At 46.8% G+C, this 22608-nt stretch overlaps 1 protein-coding gene across 2 annotated transcripts in view; it reads right to left on the reverse strand.

Moving 5' to 3' along the window:
• The window catches only part of LOC146798240 (sulfotransferase 6B1-like), a 464989-nt gene that overhangs the window by 88730 nt on the left and 353651 nt on the right, over nt 1–22608 (reverse strand). For both annotated transcript variants that reach the window (XM_085625520.1, XM_085625519.1), the window contains one exon: nt 20418–20512. In XM_085625520.1, the coding sequence (XP_085481646.1) occupies nt 20418–20512 (95 nt within the window). The remainder of the gene's footprint in view (nt 1–20417; nt 20513–22608) is intronic.

The following is a 22608-nucleotide window of genomic DNA, read 5'->3' on the forward strand; positions in this document are numbered from 1 at the left end:
ACTCATGCAAAGAGCAGAAAAATACAATAGATTTGCCCGAGTGATGGTCAATTTACTTTATGGGCAGATGAAGGCAGGGAGGAGTTCAGTGGTGGCATACATTAAGCCCCCTGCAGGCCATGGGTGCAGGCCTGTATCACAGCTGGTTGCACTCGACCTCTTGAGTAGATATGTTTGTGAGCTGTCTTCTAACTTTCTCGGTGGTCTAGAGGCTGGGCGTCATTAGACAGGGACAATGATCCCTTCAGGATTGTGCTGGGCGAAATGCACCTGAGCACAGGGCATCTTCTTGCACTGCACACCAAGCTGCAAGCTGCTCGGTGCTCTCTCCGTGTCTAAGGGCACCAATTAGACACACTGTTCTGATCGCACCACGGTAAGGCGCCACCTGACGATACATGTGGCATTGCTTGGTCATCACTGTATTGATTTGTACCACTTTAGGCACTAAGACCACGTGGTATGCTGCAGCAAGATGCTGGGCTCAGCTGAAAGTCCTGGTGCCAATAAGTAATACACAGTTCTGTTGATCTGTAATTTATTCAAGAGGATGCACCGAGTATTTCAGACAGCTGGTAGTACACCGGATACACTCACTGAGAGTGCCACCCTGCTTAAATGCAGCTCCTTGTTGAGCACGCCTCCCGCAGGGTGATAAGGGAGCTATAAATGCATGAACGCCTATGCCAGCACAAGCCAAACCACTGGTACCTGCGAGGAGGGGGAGTGCAGGGGACTGCAAGCCCCAGCACCCTTAGCGCCAGGAGGCGCCGTCGCCGCTTTCCCGCGCCCAGAGGCGCGTAAAATCATCTTGCGGCTCCGCCAGCGCGGGGGCTGTCAACGCCAGCACAAGCCAAACCACCGGTACCTGCGAGGAGGGTTAGTGCAGGGGACTGTAGGCCCCAGAAGCCTTAGCGCAATGAGGCGCCGTCGCCGCTTTCCCTCACTCGGAGGCACGTAAAATCATCTCGCGGCACCCAAAGCGTGGGACGCGCAGGCGGGCCCATCTGCGCCCGTAAGAGACCGGGCTGGGCCAGTTCTCTTGGTCCATCCATACTGGATTGCTGTGGCCAGGACTCTGTCTCCTTAGAACACAGCTCAGTGGACTAAAATCCTGCAAGGTACCTTCATGACCTTTTTTTCAAGGTGACTGGTGACTCTGTCCCTTTCAGCTATAATTTTAGTACTAAGTGTCTAGTGTTATCTTTAGCCCCCAGGCTGCAAGCTTAAGTGCCCCCTGTTGTCTCTACCTTGAAGCGGAAGTGTTTAAATCTAGTACTGCAGGTTACTTCAAGGCAAAGTGACTCTTGACTAGTTGGTAATGGGCAAAAGGAAATTAGCTGTTGGGGGCCCTCCAGGGTCCAATGCTGTAGGTCCAGTAGGGACGATAGACTCCTTTTTAGCCAAAGTGGCTAACGCCCATAACCAAGGAGATAGCCCTGACAGAGAAAAGACTCACCCTGGAGACTGAGAAAGTAGCACTGGGCAATGCTGGGCACGGTTTAACTCAGGAAGAAAACAGGGTCCCAACAGGAGAAATGTGTTCTACTATACCCCCAGCCACATCGTCGGAAGGCCTAATGGGTGACCTGGATTCACTCACTGGTATCTCTGCAGCCACCTTAACAGTAGGTGATGAACGTGATTGCCCCCCAACCAAGAGAAAACGAACTGGTGGAAGCAAAGCCCCGAGAAAGTCTCCACTGATAAAAACAATTCCTCCACCAGCCAAATTAAAACTGGAACTGCTACTGGATAGCCTTTTTGCAAGGCTAGAGACTATGACCAAAATCTTGTTAGCACCTGTAATTTCTAAGCTAGAATGAATTGAGTCAAAATTTGATTCTCTGGCCGCCATACACAATAACTGTTTTTTAGGGCATGACATAGTAGTTGGAGGGAGGGGGGCTCCTGTCAGGTTTCTATTGGCTCGACCCACATGCCCCAGGTGGGCAGCACCCAAGTACATCGGGCAATCAGTACTCAAGCCCCAGCGGGTATGTCTCATTTTAGCAATATCGATACTAATCATATTCCAGGGAGGACAGTCACTGCATCTCAGGTGGTCCATCGGGAAGTGCAGGTCTCGCAGGTGGCCCACAGGGATGTGCAGGAAATTGCTAATGAGGACCCGCTATCTATACATACCGCATTCCACCACAAAACAGTTACGAGTGCAAACAAATGTACACTTGATCTTTTGCCCCAATCGGCGCCTTTAGTAGCCGTGCTTCTAGGGGTCCCTCCACTTACATCTGGAACCAAGGAAACTTCCTTGGATCTTATACATAAAACCACTCACTGGTGCAATAATAATGTGATTAATAGCTCAAATATTTCTCTTGACATCATTATGGCCAGAAGAGTGGGCTGGATTGGCCTTGGGACTAGGTAAAACGTTGAGGGGGACTGCATAATCATTAATGTTAGGCACGCTGCGCAAGCTAAAGCATTAGTAGATTGGGGAGGGGGGGGGGGGGGGGTCTTCTTTTAATGTTCAGTCTTACATTTTCCTATAGAGCTAAATCGATTGATTCTCCCTCACCCTATGTGTTAGCAGTAGAATTGTCAGGAAAGAACCTCCCCATCTTGCTACTGGTAAGCTTTTATAATTCCTTCTCCAGGACTCATGAGACCGAACATCTTCTGGCCTTAGAGGACTCACTGAAAAACTATGGGGAAGGAAGTCAAGTTTATTATGACACGCTAATTTTAGGGGATTTTAACACCTGCAAGTGCTGCCTTAACTGCCCCTCAATGCCGGAGGAGGAAGACGACTTGCAGGTGTCAAACCATTTTCAGCACACACCATCAGGTATTCTCTTAGAAGGCTTTCTTTTTGCCCATAATCTGCTCTGTTTACAGCAATCAGATATTTCCGCCCTGGTTCCTACCTATGTAGGTAACGGTAGCTCAAGCACAATTGATCACATTTTTCTATCTGCTTTATTAATACCCGCTGTACAAAATGTAAGCGTTACTTGGAACTGCTTTAGTGACCACAACCCTTTAACACTGGTTCTCCTCCTCTCGTCTGCTTAAAGGGGGGGCTGTGAACCAAATCACTAATACTAATACTAAAGATCAATCACGAAGGTTGAGGTGGGAAAAGATTACCCCAGAGAGCTTTCTAGAGAACTTGTACACCATCTACGCCTCGAAGCTTCAAGTATGTATGGACCCGGCATTACACAATAGAGCTACCCTAGATGCCTTTGAAACTATCACCAAGCAGGTTGCCTCTAATTTATCGATTAAAACCAAAGTGAGATGCCCAAAACTCAAAAGGTGATTTGATGACGCTTGCTCGACTGCTCACAAGGAGCTAATGCAGGCCCTCAAGCAAAAAATGAGGGATCCAATACTAACTGGGAGATGTAGGAAGGTGTATAAATACGCAGTCCATGAGAGAAAAAGACAGTTAAGGGAGCATGCCTGGGAAGAGCTCAGTCAAGCTAGTGTCCTGTCTGATAGCTCTAGATTTTGGTCTGTGGTTAACAGTCCCCTTTTTTCTGATGTGTCAAACTCTAGCAGAGACTGTATAATATCTGCCAAGAAATGGGTCCAGCACTTTGGCAATATCTATAGTGATACTAACTTAGCAGAAGCCGTGGGACACACAGTTCACAGTTTTAGAACAGATGAGGTCTACAAAGCTATTACTTCACCATTAGGCAGAAAGGCCCCTGGCCCTGATGGGGTACCAGCAGACCTTTATAAGGCTGTCTAGGCAAAGATTTTAACACGTTTTTAATGCCGTATGCACCTGTGGCTTCCCTTCGTCATGGGCAAAGGCGGTCATTGTCCCCATTTTTAAAAAGGGCCCCCGGGATGATCAGGCATGTCATATACCGATTTCGCTTCTAGATTCTGCGGCTAAAATTATGGGGAAAGTAGTTCTGGATCGCCTAACAACCTGGCTTGATCATGCTAATATCATTTCCGATCTCCAATATGGATCCAGGCTGGGGAAAAGGACATTAGATCAATGCCTTAATCTTCATTTGGTGATCGGGAAGTACACTGTTGCCAAGGGAGGGGTTCTGCACTTGGCCTTCATGGATCTAACCTCAGCTTTTGACCTTGTTAATAGGTCTAAGTTGTGGTTGGTCCTCCCTCACATGGGGCTAAATGCAAAACTGATCTTTTTCCTGCACTCTGCTCACGCAAATACCACGGCTGCGGTTCGGTTTAACGAAGATGGCAGCAGGACAGATTCCTGGGCAGTAGGAAGGGGGGTCCGGCAGGGGTGCATTCTAGCCCCCCTGTTGTTTATGCTATATATTAATAAACTGGGGTATTCTTTAATATCTTGCTGCAAGGACATACCCAGGGCCGGCAGCAAAATGATCCCCGCACTCCTGTATGCCGAAGATGCGGTTTTACTGTCTAGAACCGCAAGGGGCCTGCAACCACTTTTAAACTGTTTTATAGATTTTATGAATTCATTAGATTTAATTACAAATTTTAAGAAGTCACATACTATGACCATAGGTTCTCGAAAGGCGGCCAAGGCCAAATTTTACTGTAATGGGGCCGAGTTAACCAAAGTATCTACGTTCCCATACCTAGGGGTAGTTTTCGATGACCAAGGTGCTAGGTGTGCGCAACGAACACTTAAAAAGAATGCTCTAGCCAGAGCTGCAGGGGCTACTCTGGACTTCGCAAAGAGACTAGGGTCAAAACCCCTACCCGCATTACTGAAGGTCTATAACGCAAAATGTATCTCTATGGCCACGTATGGATGTGATATTTGGGGCTACAAAGACGTAAAGGGAATACAAGGGCGGGGAATAACTTTTTGCGTAAACTTCTTTCGGTCCCTGTTGCTACCCCTGTCTTCAGTCTACATGAAGAATTGGGATGGGCTACATTTTGGACCAGATTTTGGTTGCCCCCTTGCTACGTTGGCTGAGGATCTGGGCCCAACCTTTCCCAAATTTAAACCAACTCATAATTTCGGATTGCATCGCATTGGAGGGGGCCCTACACATTCCATTGGCTAATATATATAAAAGGAACAGACAAGATGTCTTGGTTGTCCGGAGCTATTCCTGACTCGAGGCCCCTAGGCAAGACCGCCATTAGAGATTTTAAATTGCAGTACATGGATAGGCGGCAAGGTCTCAGGGAGGAGATTGAACTTGTCAAATCCTCAGTGAGAAGGATTGTCACATTGAGCCTGGGTCCCCAGACACAACCATATTTATCTTATGCCAACAAACCATATCATTGTTTTGTCTTGACAAGGTTCCGTCTGAATATGGTCACCTGGTTGTTGGCATTTCCCAAAGGTTTTTCGAAACCAGAATTATCAAAACCCTGCCCTGTGATCATTTCTCAGAACAGGATACCTTGCATCTAATGTTCTCCTGCGCCTAATACGATTCCTTGCGCAGGAAGCATATTCTTACCCTACTTAGAAATTGTCAATTTGTACGAGAGAGGTCGGCCTCGTTCTATCTCCAAATTCTAGCCTCACCCATGGTTTGTTTTGGGGTGGCAAGTTTTTTAATCGGGGCCATTAGACATAGGACTAAGCTATCATTGCAATAGCTATCCTGTGTTATTAATCAGTGTAAATATGCTCTCCTAAAACATGTTATGTATTTTTAAATGAGATATTACCTATGATCTTGGCTCACTGCTCTAGCAATGCTGCACTTTATATGATATATCCTTTGAAAGTTTTTAACACGATCACTGTAACAGTAATGCTGGTTGCTTTTATTATCTTATGTATTTCGATGAAATGTGTATTTTTAGAGAAAAAAAAAAATCGCTTTTATGGCTCTTGGCTGCCGAATAAAGTACTTCTGACTTGACTTGACTTGCATGACAAATGAATTAGAGTTTAGTGATGGGACACTGATGCGTGGGTGGTACTTGGGTGGGCTGAGGAAGGAGCCGAGGAGTGGGCAATGCTCTGGTTATATACATGCAAAAACAACAGTTGATGGACAGAATGCAGAACAATGTCATACATTCACCCCAGTACAGAGATCTGGGCCTAAATCCATTGTTATTTTGCTCACCACGCCACCCCAGTTCAGACATGGCCATATGCAAATCAGTATTGACCCTGTGCCTCATGGGAACAGACCAGCCCGAACTGCCAAGCCATGTCTTCCCTGGATCAGAATCAAGCATCCTAGGACCGGTTTCTGGGTTTCGCCCCTCTTCAGCCAAGATAGCTTGATTCCAGTGGCATGGAGAGCACGGGACTCACGTCTGAGCATACCCGTCCCACTCGGGGTGACAAATGCAAAAACAGTTGATGGACAGAATGCAGAACAATGTCCCCAAGTGGGACGGGTATGCTCAGACGTGAGTCCCGTGCTCTCCATGCCACTGGAATCAAGTTATCCTGGCTGAAGAGGGGTGAAACCCCGAAACAGGTCCTAAGATGCTTGTTTCAAGTCCAGGGAGGACCTGGCTTGGCAGTTTGGGCTGGACTTTTCCCATGAGGCACAGGGTTAAGACTGATTAGCATATGGCTGGGTTCAAACTGTAATGGCATGGTGAGCAAAAAAACGATGGATTTAGGACCATATCTCTGTACTGGGGTGAATGTATGACATTGTTCTGCATTCTGTCCATCAACTGTTGTTTTTGCATTTGTCACCCAGAGTGGGACGGGTATGCTCAGACGTGAGTCCCGTGCTCTCCATGCCACTGGAATCAAGATATCCTGGCTGAAGAGGGGTGAAACCCCGAAACCGGTCCTAGGATGTTTGTTTCCAGTCCAGGTAGGACCTGGCTTGGCAGTTCGGGCTTGACTTTTCCCATGAGGCACAGGGTCAAGACTGTTTTGCATATGGCTGGGTTCAAACTGTAATGGCATGGTGAGCAAAAAAACGATGGATGTAGGCCCAGATCTCTGTACTGGGGTGAATGTATGACATTGTTCTGCATTCTGTCCATAAACTGTTGTTTTTGCACTGGTTATATACATAGCAGCCAGTTTCAGGACTTGAGGAACACAGGAATCATCTTGTGTGGTGGCGTACTTCATTCAAATTGTGATTGAGCTGCAGTTTTTAGGTCTCGCTAGAGCCAGTGCATGCGCTGCTCTGGCGAGAAATGTATAGCTGGTTTTAAAAGGGGTACCCACAGGCTTTTGCCGGCCACCAGCTTGCTATTACGCGCACAAGCACGCGTGCAACGTGTACAGCTGCCATCTGGCTTGCTGTGCACGTCGCGCGCGCTTGTGCGTGTAATAGAAAGCTGGTGGCCGGCAAAAGCCTGTGGGTAGGACTAATCCCTTTCCCTACCCCCTCCTTTCTCCCACTCCATATCTTTCTTCTTCCTATAGCACGCTAAGTCGGTCTCTTCCCGTCTCTTGCCTTAGTACTATTGTCTCTCTTCCCAACCCTGTCCACCTCTGCTGCTCTCTTTGTAGCCCTATTCCAACTCAAACTGCCTCTTTCTGCGACCCTTGCCCACCCCTCCATTTCTAGGGTGCCTTTTACGATCCTGACTTTTCCCTTACGGTCCCGACAGTCTCTTGCTGCAGCTCCGTTCCTCCGTAGTGTGTTTTCCGGTTTCTTTTGTCCTTTCCGGAAGCTTCCCTCTTTAACTCCCAGCGTGTCTCATCCTCTCTCCTTCTCGCTTCTCTGCCTCCTAAGTCTGCCTCTTTACTCTTCTCTCCTTCGGGATGCCCTGCCTCCTTCCCCTGCGTCTCACCTGTGCACGAATTTGTGCTATAAAAATCTGCAAAAAATAAATAAACGAAAAGCACCACCGTAGCACCCTGATCACTCAGGAACCCTGCAATTCCGGACCTGTCAACCCACCACTCTCCTGTCCTCAAGCAGTGGAGAACCTTCCAGTTCTTTGTGCTCGCTGTATTAGGCGTACGCTTCAGCACTCGTTCTGTTATGTTATAGTCCTCAATGTGTCGAGTCAGAAGTGACTGTTTAGTCGTGGCTGTGGCACAACAGTCGGTTTATTCACATGGCTGGTGTGAAATCAAATTGGTAAAGGATCGAACAAATTAGATGTATATGGCCAGTCCATTACCTGCTTGTCATCCCATCAGTGATGAGCGATTAGTTCTAATTTTTATCATTAGCTCTTGCAATCTACTTTTTTGAAAAGCTCAGTCATTGCAGACTCATTTTAGCTTGTTTCTCTGAGCCGTGCAGAATCATACCATTCTCTCCAACCCACCTCCCGAGATGCTGCCCAACCGACCAACCTGTAGCAGGGATCAAAAATTCTGATGGTGATATAGCTCATCCTCTTATCTCTAGTGTCAATGAATTATATATGTTGTTTCCCCATCTCATATGCTTTCTTATACTAGCAAAAGGTCTCACAATTTTGAGAATTCATACCACACTGTTCATCTGTAAAAAAAAAAAAAAAATCATTCTATTCGCCTCCTAATTCTACAACATCATCTTCTTTGCCAGTCTACATATACAACCTGAAGGTTATGTTGAGATATGTGAGATCAGTGGTAAAACATATCCTTCACATTGCTCAGCTCTGTGAATCTCCAAGTCTTGAGCTCTGTTGCTTAGCTGACACTTTGGTACAGAGAAATTCAGATTACATTTTGCATGAAGTATTACCAGATAACTATTAGATCTTGAGAGCTGCTCAACCTAATAAACCCAGAAAACCAAAAGCAGGGTAGCCGTTCTTTGTAAGAATAACATATATATTAAACGTTTTCAAAGTAGATTTCAAGGAGAGGTTTGTGCATGCAAATGCAAAACTGGGAACATAACAATAAACTTGCTTTGATTTTATCGCCTCTCCCCTACACAACACACAATTTTCTGCCTTAGTCTCCACTTCCAATAAAGAAGGTATAGGACGAACCACCCTTCATAATGATCAACATTGTTATTGTTCTGGGCGACTTCAACTATCATTTAGAAAGCCCAGTTGCAGTAGAACATTGTATTTTTAAAAAAACTCAAGATTGTTGATTACATGATAAAACACTTATAAGGTCCCAAAAGCGAGACCTATTGGCTATGCCAATGCTTGTTTTCTTGTGGCAACGGAAGTCCATCACATATCATGTGTGCCACTATTTGTCTATTTTCGCTTTTTGGCATGCTCTCTTTTGCATACTGATGGCTTCAAGACTAATTGGGAATCTACAAATCCTAGGAAAGCACAATGGTGCTGGTTAAAAAAATCAAGATCCCTTAATAAATCATTGCGGGCTCAGAGAGTAAGGTCGTGAAACACCATCTGCACTTGGGGAATTTGGACGGAGAGAAGAGCAGCATATATAATGGGCGACCATGTGGGTGCTGGAACAAGTCACAGAGTCAGGCATTCGGGGCAATTATTTTTCACCACTTTACTGAAATATGAGAAAGTGTGCCTCAGCAAAGAGGGGTGTGTGCCACGCACCTCTGGTTTTCAAAGAGCACTCAAGAATTCAAAGTGCGCTGTCAGTAGTGTGAGCCGTGCACACAATCAAGATTATTACCGGTGATAGTATAAAAGTTAAAATACTTTAAGTACCCATACACAACAGACTATACCTGTGTTTCAGCACGAAGGAACCAGTTACCGGATCTGTGTTGAGGCTCCTACGCAGGAGACTGCATTTTACAAGCTCACTGACTTAAAGTTCTTGTTCCTCATTGGGTGATAAAAACGCTCACATTATTGGTTAATAATTACAAATTAGTCATTTTGTAGCCCAGACTGCTGACTTCACAATCCCGACATATTCAAAGCAACAGGAAATATTGTGTACTTCAAATAAATACTCCTAGATCGAGGTAAACAAAGTCCACTTTTGGTTTGAGTTTATTGCCCCAACTCCTATTTCAGACATATTTTACCTTAGTAACACAACCGTGATTATGGCGTGCTGAAAAGCCATGGTCACATTAGATAACAATTGTGACAGAACCATTAAAGAATGCTGTGCTTTTAAACAAGACAAATAAATCTGTACAGTGAATCCCTCAGCACCACCGATGTGGATGCCTGCTTTGACCCCGGAGGCACCAGAGAATGCACAAAGAACACAGGTCTGAGCAGCGGCTGAGCCATTCAGTATTTGGGCAGCACTGGAGAGGCAAAACGAGTAGTTTAGAAGTAGTAATCAAGCAGAACTTGGAGATCTTTGTGTCATTAAGAGACAGTGGTATAAAGAATGCTATATTTAAACGTAAGAAACTAGGGTGCTGAAGCTGAACACAGAAACAGTAAAAGAGCAGGAAATCAAGGAAAAATAGTCCCCAAAGTACAGATAAAGAACCATAGCGGAATGAGACAGTACTAAGTCCCTGCTCTGTGGGAGAAACAGAAGAGAGAAAGGAGGGACAAAGAAACAGGACTGACCACTAGCAAGCAGGGATTTCTTAAGGACACTGACATACTCAAATGAAAAGGAATGGTAAGAAAGGGGATGGACTTGAAGCCCACAGACTGGTTACAGCTGGTCTCGAAGAGACAGCTCATGCGCTGTCTAGCTCAACCTAAAATGCAAAAAGAGTGTTAAAACGTGATGGAAAAATAGTTCCACCAAAGCGGATGTTAACAGTATTTCGGCTACGGGAAACTGATAAGAGAAGCAGATGAAGACAAGCTTTGGTAAATGCAGGAAAATATGCTAATACCAATAGAAATGGAGGAAAAGTAAGTACCATGCACAGGAACCAATGAGAAGCCAGGAAAGAAAGGAGGCTGGATGTAAGTTCCTTTTAAGTTCATCTTAAAAACAATAGATTTCTCAAGCACAGCACAATCGATGTGCAGGCGAAACCTAAAATGTGGTGCCTCGATCATCTGTCTAATGTTTAAGAAAAGAAACAACAAAACATGCTGACGAAAATCTTCACAGAGTTGAGTCAGCAACCATGTTTCGTTGTTTCTTAATGGGAGGTGAGGCACGCCGCCGGAAATTGTGCATTTTTTAAGTATTCAACAATCAGGACAAGGGCCTTGCATCATCATGAATAATTATTCAAATAAAAAGAAAAAAGATGTAAACTCGTCACATAATGGCGTGGGAGCATTAAAAAAATAAAACCCGAGCTGCTCAGTCTGAGCATCCCAGTTTTATTTTTTTATGTATTCGCTGCTTTTTTTGTGAGCCACCGGAGATACCTTGAACATGTGTGTTTCTGGCAGTAGGTGGCCCACATTCAAAGCAGAACTGAAGGAAGGCCTCCGCTTCAGGACTACACGTGCAGCAGGACATACTGCTCTCGTCTCTGTTTCCACTCCCTTGTGTGCAATGCCATGGCGCTGGGAACGATGGGAAGAAGAACAAAGTCAGATAGAAAATGCCCAATCATTGCATGGCTTCAAAATAGAGTCATACAGTAATTGCCCACGTTATGAGAACCTCCAGCCCCATGCGCTGACTCGTACACAGAGCCTATAGAGGCCTACTTGTGGCTCCTGTGCCAATCCAGATGCTGCTACCTTGCTGTTTTTGTTAGTAAACAACATGTGTGCAGCATCAGGATGGCTGGCGCAGGCAAACAATATGCTACTTAGGAGACCAGGGGACTGCGGCTGTGGTCCTCTGGGCTCATAAAGTTGCTCAAGTAGGGAGAGGCCTCAAATGCGCATGTCCGGCTGGACACAGAAAGCCATCTGTCTCAATTCAAGCCCGCTTTCCTTCTCAGCTTGCTGTAAGCACAGTGCTGGCGAACCTGAAATGAAAACCCTAATTTTAAAGAGATTCATTTTACATTTCATAAAGGGGCAACAGATACAGGGGTCAATGCCCCAGTGGCCTAACAGAGGGGACGCCCCCGTCAACCTCTTAAAAAAAAAAAAAAAAGCCGCAATTTGCTAGAAGCCATAGCCTGACATTGGACCTTTGTCTTTGAATGCACACTATGTGTGATAAGATTAAAAAGCATTGGAAGAGGTTGTTGCTCATTAACTTTTTAACTCCTGCATGTTTAGTTTGGGGGTGTTGCAGCACCCATACTTCTACTTCCAGCATTTATTAGCTGTAAGGAATGTAGACTTCAGACTGCAACTTTAAATGGCCTACAATGAACGGTGGGTTGGCTATTAAATCACCCTTGTCACCAAAAGTGTAGCAAGGCAAGAATCTTTTTAAAGAAATACATTATGTTTATTACAAACCAAGGAGCTGCAGCTGCTCCCTGAACTAGCATATAAGGAAGACAGCCAAAAACGCATGCGATCTCATCGAGTGGCTCACAAAAAAGAATTGCTAGAAAGTGTGCACTCATGGAAGAATAGAAGGGTTACTCAGAGAGGTGGTGAACAGGTTATGCTACACGAGAGGGACAAAGATATGCAGGATAGCTTGAAAAACAAATGGAGCCAACGAACAGAAAGATAGTTAGGCTTTGCAACCAGACAGCAGTGCTATTCGACCTAGAAAAACACTGATTGTCAGACCACAATTAGTGGTTGAGTTCTCTAAAAATATAAACAAAACCGCAGCAGCGGCCTCGAGTGCGGGGCAAGCCCAGAAAAGTGACTCCTGGCCAGCGGCGGCGGTGCCCTGGGTGGCGGGCTCCCCCTGCATCGCACTCAAGGTGAAGGAGGTCCGACATCAGGTGGGCGAGGTCCGGGGGCCAAATTGACAGCTGTGCGGCAGCAGCGGGGGGCGGGGGGGAGACGCCCGAGGCCTGGCGGCGCACCTGCAGTGGCAGCCCAGAGGTTAGCGCCGACCTGGGGAGGTGACGCCTGGACCGTGACGCCCCCCCCCATTCTTTCCCACTGAGTGTTAGGACAGTGCAAAATAGACTCCAGGGAGGCCCTTTTGCGATCCTGAAGCCCCAGGGCCTCTGTCAAGGAGTGCACTGGGGAGGGAGTGGCGGCGCTGCATGCCTCACACCACATAGCTCCCACCATCACGCCCACCTGCACTGGGAAGATCTGGCATAGACGTTAACAGGGCAGCCCTCCTCACAACCTGAGCAGGCCTCGGAGGCGAAGACTGACCGGAACTGGGCACTGTGTTGGGCACATAAATGTTCTGTAGGCGTCCCGGGAGGTCGCCATCCCTCATTCCCGCCCGGCCAGGCTACGTGCAGACAAAGTCAGCACCAGGCTCAGCACATAACAGCCACCGGGGAAGAAGTCGAAGGCTGCACGACACAACCCCTCAAGTGCCCCTCCAGACGCCACAGCGACACAGCATACCCACCTCGCCTACAGGGAAGGCGTCCCCGCAAAAGCAGGAAAAAACGACAGACCGAGCGCGGAGTCTACCCGCGCGGCAAGCGGCGGCAAATACTGCGCCATATCTGAAGTGGGCGCATACTGCCATGCACAGCATCGCAATGGGGAGTAAGGGTCAGCGTGCGCCGCAACAGGTGAAACTGAACAAATTCGCCTACTCCAAGGACGCTCCGGCACAACCAGATAAAACAGCCACTATGGAACAACCACCCACGCAGGAGGGCCAGCGCGAAGTAACATTGCAGGACATTATGGCCGCACACATGAATGTGCAAACGAGGGTAGGGTCAATTTCTGCGGATGTTTCATTTTTACGCGCGGACTTCCACAAAATGGCCGCGAGTGTGAAAGAAGTGGAGGACGTAACTTCTCTGGTCGAAGACACCACCACCCTGCAACAGAAGGTAAAACAACTAGAGGCCGAAAATAAGACCATGGCGGAGAAGCTGGATGACCAGGAAGGGCACTCCCGGCGCAACAACGTCAGGATTACGGGTGTGCCAGGGAGTGAGGGGGGACCAGTAATGGACCTGTATATTGAAGAGCTAATCAAGACAAGACTCCAGCCGAGGGGACTATCTAACTTCTTCTCTGTCGAAAGGGTGCATAGAGTTCCAGGGGGTAAACCTAAACCGGGAGCCCCCCCACGACCGGTGTTGGCCTGTATCTTCAACTTCCGGGACCGCGACGCCATTCTGCAGACGGCGCAGGTGGCCCCGCCATTGCGCATCATGAACTCGGTAGTCTCCTTTTTCCCGGACTATACGGCTGCAGTCACCAAGAGAAGGTGGAATTTCTTAGAGGTGAAAAAGGAACTACGAAGCAGAGTAATTGCATACTCCATGTTGTTTCCAGCAAGATTACGAGTTGTGGCCGGGGGCAAAACCTGGGTCTTTGAGGCACCGGAGGAGGCATATGAATGGCTGGAGGGTTGGAGGCAAGTGGGCCGTACAGATAGATCAGCGAGCCACAGCAACGACGTTCACCAAGGGAACACTCTTCAAGCGAAATGAATGGTGGAGAATCCAGAAACGCCACGCAAGGAGAGGCTGAAAAATGAGGTCAAGGATCCCACAGAACGAAACGACTACTCCACAATCGCAGGACAGGCTGGTAGTTACCGGCTGACTCTGCGGCATTGAAAGATGGACTGACTCGGCCAGACGAGATCGGCTGGCGCCGGACTACTTAAAGACTCTGCAGGGGCCGACGCTGATACTACCACGTACAATACCATTTTCGGCTAGTTGGGGTTAATGGGGAGCCCCGGGGAGCATCTCGGACTTCATCTCCCGCACGCAAGTACTGTTTAAGGGGTTGAAGCACTCTGCAATATTGGGCGGGGGCGGGTAGTTGGGAATCCGTCTTGCAAGGGAGCAGGGAGGGGGGAGGATGGAGGGGTATTGTTTAAGTTCTTGTTTATTGTTTCACAGTTAGTTTCAAGAGAGTATTCACAGCCAAAACAGGTTGTCACTGGAGGGGGGCAGCTTGAACCCACAAGGAAACAAAGGTTCCACTGTCGACTGACTGCTCACAGATGTTAGGATCTAGAATACACAGCCCCTCCCAGTTTCAGCCCTCCGACACGCACACATTGGGGGCCCCGCTAACGGTGATGTCCTGGAATGTGAATGGCCTGGGTAACAAAATAAAGAGAGGATTGGTGCTACAATATCTTAAAAGGCACGCCCCATCCATAGTCCTAATTCAGGAATCACATCTGGTCGGTACGGCGACCAAGGTGTTGGACAGATGGTGATTTCATATGGCGGTCCATGCTGTGTTCACATCGGGTTCAAGAGGCGTTGGGATCCTCTTGAAGAAAAGCTGCCCATTAATAATAACCGGGACCTGTACGGACGATCAAGGGCGTTTTGCGGCACTATCCTGTCAGTAGGAGGGGCGACAGTACAATATCGTGACAGTTTACACACTTCATGGCCTCGCCTTCCCTGCCCTAGGTAAATTTCTGCTTGCACTTCCTCCCGGGGAATTAATTATGGGAGGTGACTTTAACGCAACAGCGGACGCTGCCATCGGCAGATACCCACACAGAGATCAGGGGGCTGCTTCATCTCCCTTCCTGGAGTTCTTAGATGCAATGGGGCTGGTAGATGTATGGCGCATCCGGGAACACTACAATACACCTTCCATTCAGGGGTACATGATAGCCTACCCCGAATCGATTATATATTTACCTCCCCGGCCAGCATAGAGGGAATAAGTGAAATTGAACACCTTCGAAGGGGTATCTCCGATCATGGACCCATACGTATGTCCTATGTGTCTCACCTCATGGGACGGAGACTCACATATCCAATATACCCGGGATACCTTAAAGTTCCCAAAATTTGGAAAACCCTCCACAAGACCTCTAAACACTATCTCTCAGATAACACGCACTCCGTGGCCTCACCGGTCATCCTATGGGAAGCCTATAAAACAGTTCTCTGGAGGCAAGCTATTTCAGTGATCACTGCCCACAAACGGGAACAAAATCGTCAGATTGAGGAGCTGAAGCGGGCAGTTAGCCTAGCCGAGAACATACATGCGGCGGATCCCACTGACCATACGACCCACTCCCTTCGAATGGCACAACAACCTACGGTGATTTCATGCAGGAACACACTAAGGGGAGGATCGCAAAAACGCAACACACCATATATGAAGTCGGGGACAAAGCGGGCATATTGCTGGCCTGGTTGGACGGGAGAGAACGGGCCAGTCGCTGTGTGGCGCAGATTAGTCTTCCCTCGGGAGGGAGGTTGAAGGACCCTAATGACATAGTCACAGCATTCGCACAACACTTTGAAGCAGTATACTCACCCATAGCAACGACCTCGGAAAAGGACTGCATAGCATATATCAAAGACATACCTATGCCAAAATTGGCACCGCAAGATACTCAGGCACTGGAGACAGGCCTCACATTGGAGGAGATCACTGCCGCCATAAAAGGGCTGCAGTCCGGGAAAGCCCTGGGTCCCAACGGTATCCCAATAGAACTCTATAAGAAGGAGTCCGACATGCTGGCACCTCACTTATTGAACATGTTCAAGACCAGCTTAGAGGAAAGGATACTCCCTAGGGACCAACGGTTGGCCACTCTTATAGCAATCCCGAAACCAGGCAAACCACCACAGGACTGTTCATCATACCGCCCGGTCTCACTCCTCAACGCAGAGGCGAAAATACTTGCCAAAGTGCTAGCCACTAGGCTACAACCTCATCTCGCAACCTTAATACATCCCGACCAATCTGGCTTCATGCCAGGCAGAAACACAGCAATGAATCTGCAAAGCTGGCTAGGGCACCCACCATACAGGAAGAAGCGGTCATCCTCTCTCTGGATGCCAGTATGGCCTTCGACCGGGTCGAGTGGCCCTTTCTTTTTGCCGTGCTGCAACACCTCGGCTTCTTGCCCAACTTTTGTGCCTGGATCCGGTTGCTATACACGGAACCATTGGCACAGGTGGTGGTCAATGGGCGACTGTCGGAGGAATTCCCCTTGGGGCGTGGCACCAGACAAGGGTGCCCCTATCTCCGTTGTTGTTCGCCCTGGTACCGGAACCACTGGCTGCGTGGATTAGGTGGGACACGGCAATACGGGGACTGCGCTGGATTGAGGGGTGGGAAGATAGGATATCCCTCTATGCGGAAGACATCCTGCTTTACATGGCAAACCCCTGAAAGTCCATTATTCGCCTCCTGGACATATGCGCATCGTACGGCAGAGTTTCGGGCTATACGATTAACTGGGCAAAGTCAGTTCTGTATGTGCTTAAGGCCCCCCCCCCCCCCCCCCCGCGTCTCCACCCCAGGCGTTGAAATATCTCTGGCAACGGAGGGATTTAAATATCTTGGAATATACATCACACCACACCCCGCACTGTTCTACGACCATAATCTCCTGCCCCCACTGCAGAGACTCCGCAGTGATGTGCGGTGGTGGCACTCCCTCCCACTGACATTGCTCGGGAGAGCAGCCTTGCTCAAAATGATGGCTCTGCCCAGATTCTTATACGCCCTACAGAACACCCCATCACCTGTTCCGGACTCCTACTTCAAAGCGATCGAAGCGGAGGTGGTATACCTCCTATGGGAGGGAGGGCCCCCTCGGATAGCGCAGCGTAAGCTTATGCGGAGTTGGTATGATGGAGGTATAGCCCTCCCCAATATCAAGTTCTACTATTGGGCCTCCCAACTCATTGTAATTAACCAATGGCTCCACACACCACAAGACGAACCTGCTTTACGTATGGATAGGCACACTTTGGGTACAGATCGGATTATGGGAGCCCTGTATGACAGCAAACGGAGGAAGGGACTGTGGGGCCCTACAGCATACACGGTACGTGTCTGGACGGTGGCACAGCGGGCGTTAGGTTGGGAGGGAGTGATGACAAAACATACACCACTCTGGGATTCTCCCAGGCTAGGTACGCTACATACCAGTAAAGGTTTTTCCCGGTGGGACCAAATAGTCATCTCCATGGTTGGGGACCTATGGAAAAAGGGGAGATGGTGACGTTTGCCCAGCTACAAACAACATATCAAATGGCCGGGACTGAGTACTTTAGATATATACAAATAAAGCACGCACTCACAAAAACTGTACCCCCGGGAAGGGACCTCCCTGACGCCTCGCCGCTTGAGGACCGACTACTGACAGACCACCTCACCAAAAATGGGGCCTCCCTAACATATCGTAAATTGATTAATAACCAAACAGACCCCGGCCAGACCCTTAGGGAAAAATGGCAAGCCGAGATAGGCGAACTGGACGAACAAGACTGGCAGGAAGCCCTCGCATCCCCGCGAGAGGTGGCAATCCCTTTGCGGCAAAAATTGGTGCAACTTAAAATACTGCATAGAACTTACTACACCAGGACCACATTCTAGAAGATAGGAAAGGCGGAGTCCCCGCTTTGCCTTAGAGGCTGTGGGGCTGAAGGTACCTTTTACCACACACTATGGGACTGTCCCCACATCCCTATCTATTGGAAGGCCATACTTGACACACTCACCAGGGTTAGTGGTCATGTGATCTCCCTTGAACCGAGGAAGTGCCTTCTCAATGTGTGGGATCCAACAGACTTGAACCACATAGAGCAAAATTGGGCGACCATGGGCATGGCATACGCTAAACGGAATATTGCTCGGCAGTGGGGGGCTCCGGTGGCCCCCTCTCATAAACAATGGTGTGCTGACCTGGACGGGGCCATGGTGGCATAAAAAGCAGTCTTTTATAATAGAGGCTGTCCTAAAAAATGGAAGAGGGTATGGGGCAGATGGAACGATTTTCGTGGGAATTTGTGTACCCCTCCCGCCAATAGACTCAGATCCGGACCTGAGTGATTAAAAAGCATAGGAAGAACATTGGTGGTCATCACCCAACCCATTTACAGTGTAAGGGACTGGGTCAAATGACAAGTCTAGTAGTATAAACGGTGAACTTTCTGTGACACAAGAATTGGTAAACGATTGTACTGACTTATAATATGGCCTAATTAATTGTATCGGACTGTGAATCATTGTTAACCTTAATAAAATGTTTAATAAAAAAAATATATATGTACAAAAGATTTGAGCCTCAGTGTACATACAACAATTCACATTGTAACATTTCTGGGGAAAAAGATGCGGTGACACGAACGAATGTGCCATTCCAGAGATGTGCATACATGCATCCCAACACATGCATGTGCCAGCAGAATGACACATCTGCCATTTTCTTTTATTTGACCAATCTAAGATGGTGGGATCCTCTTAGATCTGGTAATAAAAAAAATAAATAAGTAGTTCACAAAAGCACAGCATTTTTTAAAAAGACCGGACCGCAGGAGGGGTACAAAGAAGGAGCGGGTGGGAGAAGTGGTTGGTGGGAAGGAGGAGGGAAAAAGGAGTGCAGGAGGAAGAAAGCAGCAAAGAGGGTGGAAGAGAACAACGCAGGCGAAGAAGCTTGCAATGGGGTGGGGGCAGGGGAGAAGAACATGGAGAGCAGGAGTGGGGAGTGAAACACTCAAGAGAAACAGGAGCATTCAAGGTTGACAGCTGCACGTGGGGCTGTAGGAAGAAGCACAGGAGGGGAAAAACAGCTTTCTGCAAAGAAGTGCAAGGGAAAAGTACACAAGAGAGAAAAAGATCACAGGAGGCATTTGGTGGGAGCACATGAGGGAGACATCTGGAAAATACATGCGCACTCAAAAAGAAAAAAGTAGTTCATAAAAATGAGCAGAGGAAGGACACAAGTAAAGTGAATATGCTCCTGTGGAGGAGCAAATACAAGATGGACAAGCAAATGATAGGGACAATAAAGCCTAACCACTGTTAAGCAATGAGTGGGCTCTTGTAAAGCCCAAAAAAGGTATGGTTCAACCAAACGGCTGGCCCGTCTGATTGACTGAACCTAAAGCAAAAGGTTTTCATACAGCGAGTGCAAACACAGGAAAGATGGTCTAATGTCTCTTTCAGGTGTTAGTTCCTGTGTTCAAAGGCATTCACATTGGTTCGAAAAATGTCTACTGCTTAATAATTGTTCCTTAGGTTGTATCATTGGTGTTACTTTGAACTCCAACACATCCACATTTTGTCATGCAACAGATTAGTACATTAGTTGCAATGCAAAATGAAGGCCAAGTTGCAGTCCCATCAGTGTGCACAAACACTGAATTGTGACCTGGCTTTTAGTACACTGTGCCTCCTGTGAATACATTTTGCTGTTTGAACCTGCACGCCCCTATACAAAAATTGGGCGCACAAATATATTCTTCAGTATATGCCTTGAGTAATAATGAGGTATTTCTCTTTAGATTTAATTTTAGGGCTCGGGAACCTTTGCCAGACCCATATTTCGGCATAATTTGTAATTCTCCTACCATTCTCCCTCCCACCACTATCCCCTACGCTGCCTCTTACCTGTATGGAGCAAGTTCAGAGCCAGATGAAAAAAAGTGAGAGATATCAATGAGCTTTCCTCATAATTCAAATACACACAAGCATACTGTAGCTCTAGAGAAAGTCTGACACAGGCAATCACAAATAAAGGGTTTGTCAGTGATTTTCATATTTTGAGCTAAAGCACTAAACTGTTTAGTTAATGTAATCTATAACATTTCCTTCAGCCAGAAGGTGTATTGTCACCTTTTAAAAATGTCTGCACATATTCGGTATAGATGTGATTCCACATTGTATATAAATTTGGTGAACATTGGTGCAAGACAAACACAAACTAAGATAAAAGCTGTGGTCCTCACCGCCTTTAGCTCTTCATAGGTCACCACCATCACGTTAGGATTATCCATGTGCTTGTTCCAAGTCACTGCATGCTTAAAATAGGAACCCCATAAAACTGAAAGGTCGAGTACAGAAAAATAAGAACATTAGATTACTTTTCAGAAAATAAAACAGGCATGATTGTCACATTACTGTTTAGATTGAGACGACCATTCAGGGAGTTGTTGTGCATTAATCAAAAATGTACATTATTAACAGTGTGCAGAATATTAATTTACCTTTGATATCACACATGTGTGATAACATTATACTACTGCCATTGATCTTGCTACGACTCTTTAAAGTGTGTTTTCCTGGTTTATGCTAACTAGGTCTCAGTTAGGCCTCCACGCCATCTTCTGCAAAATGGATGTCTCATCATGTTCATATTTTGTTTATAATTCTGCTGCACATGGTTAAGCAAAATGTGGATTTGGTTATTTCCGAATGACTGTTCTCGAACAAAGCTCTCTAGCATAGGCTCGCTGTTGTAATGTTTTCCCAAAGATCTTCCCCTAACAAGTAGCGGTATACTCATGCACATTGGTTCACTGCTGTTTATGTAACTATCCAACTATCCAGCTAACCACTGGGCGGGTAGAGCTGGGGTATAACATTTTAGGGGTACAACTCGCCCACACCACAAACGCAGATGCAGATTACTCTGATTTTTTTTTTACTTTACGATAGGTTCAGATGCATTTAATCAAAGGTACTCAAAAATCTTAAGCAAAACCAAAGGGGATGATGGACGGAGTGTTGAACATTGCAAGCACTCACCCCCAGTCAACTGATCTGGGTTTAATCCATCATCATTCTTTAGCTCACTCTGCCACCCCAGTTCAGACATGGCCATATGCAAATCAGTCTGACCCTGTGCCTCATGGGAACAGTCCAGCCCAAACTGCCAAGCCATGTCTTCCCTGGACCGGAAACAAGCATCCTGGGACCAGTTTCTGGCTAATCAGCCAAGCTAGCTTGAATCCAGTGGCAAAGTGAGCAAGGGACCCACGTCTGGGCATACCCTACCAACTGAGGGCAAACAAAGCAAAACCAAAGGGGATGATGGACGGAGTGTTGTACATTGCAAGCACTCACCCCAAGTCAACTGATCTGGGTTTAATCCATCATCATTCTTTAGCTCACTCAGTTCAGACATGGCCATTCATAAAAATGTTATTTCATTTTTAAAAATGCTGAGAATATAGAAAAAAAACAAAAAGGTTACGGACATTATGATATTGAATTAAAATAGCATGTAAATGACAAAAAAATTAAATTAAACATTTGAATCAATAATAAAACAGGTGATTTTGTGAATTATCGTAGAAAAGAGCATATGTACAACATCTCTTCTCTTAGCATAATATCCCCAAGTTCCACGGCTTAGTTAAAACTTCCAGAATGGTCTAAAACTTCAAGAATTACGCTTGGGAAACCCTCGTTTTGATGTCCCTGGTTAGAGAAACATCACAATAATTCATATTCTCCTCACTGGAAGAAGACCATACGTTCTGCTAGCTCACGTCACTACATGCATCTGTTGCCGTGGAGTAAAAGTAAAAGCGTAAACCAATGCAACTGAAGTCTAAAAAGAATTCCATGCGATGTTTCTTATTGTTGAAATAAATGGTTTGGCAAGGTTTATAAAGGATTCTTTTGCTATATTTGTTTTTTGTGCTCTTTGCAATTCCCTGGAGCAACTCCTTCTCTGGTTTGGTCTACGTTTCCAGGGGCAAAATAAATAAAAGGCACCAGGAGCACTGCCGGTGCCTGCGCATTTGTTTACGGTAATTTGGTAGTGCAGAAAGGTGTACACATTTTTATAATGGCCCTTAATTGAGCACAACCCTAGCATTAAACCTAAGGTAAAGTGAGTCTTGCCTCATTTGCAAGAGGGCCTGGCATCATACAAATGAGGGAATATCTTTGTCCTTGTTCTGCCACATATTATGGAGAAAAAGGGAGGGCCTTCAGGTGCTGTTTTGCCAGCTGCCTGGGGCAGACAGGGAGCCAAACAGGAACCCCTAGCAGCAGAGCTGGGTGAGGGTCCTTATTTGTAACTCTATATTATTCCTGATGATAAATGAGATACAGGACCAACAACTGGGTAGAGTAGGGTATCCACTGATTTATAGCAGATGTTCTATCACAATAATCTCCAAATTATCT

Source organism: Triturus cristatus, chromosome 9, assembly GCF_964204655.1.
Source record: "Triturus cristatus chromosome 9, aTriCri1.1, whole genome shotgun sequence".
NCBI lineage: Eukaryota > Metazoa > Chordata > Amphibia > Caudata > Salamandridae > Triturus > Triturus cristatus.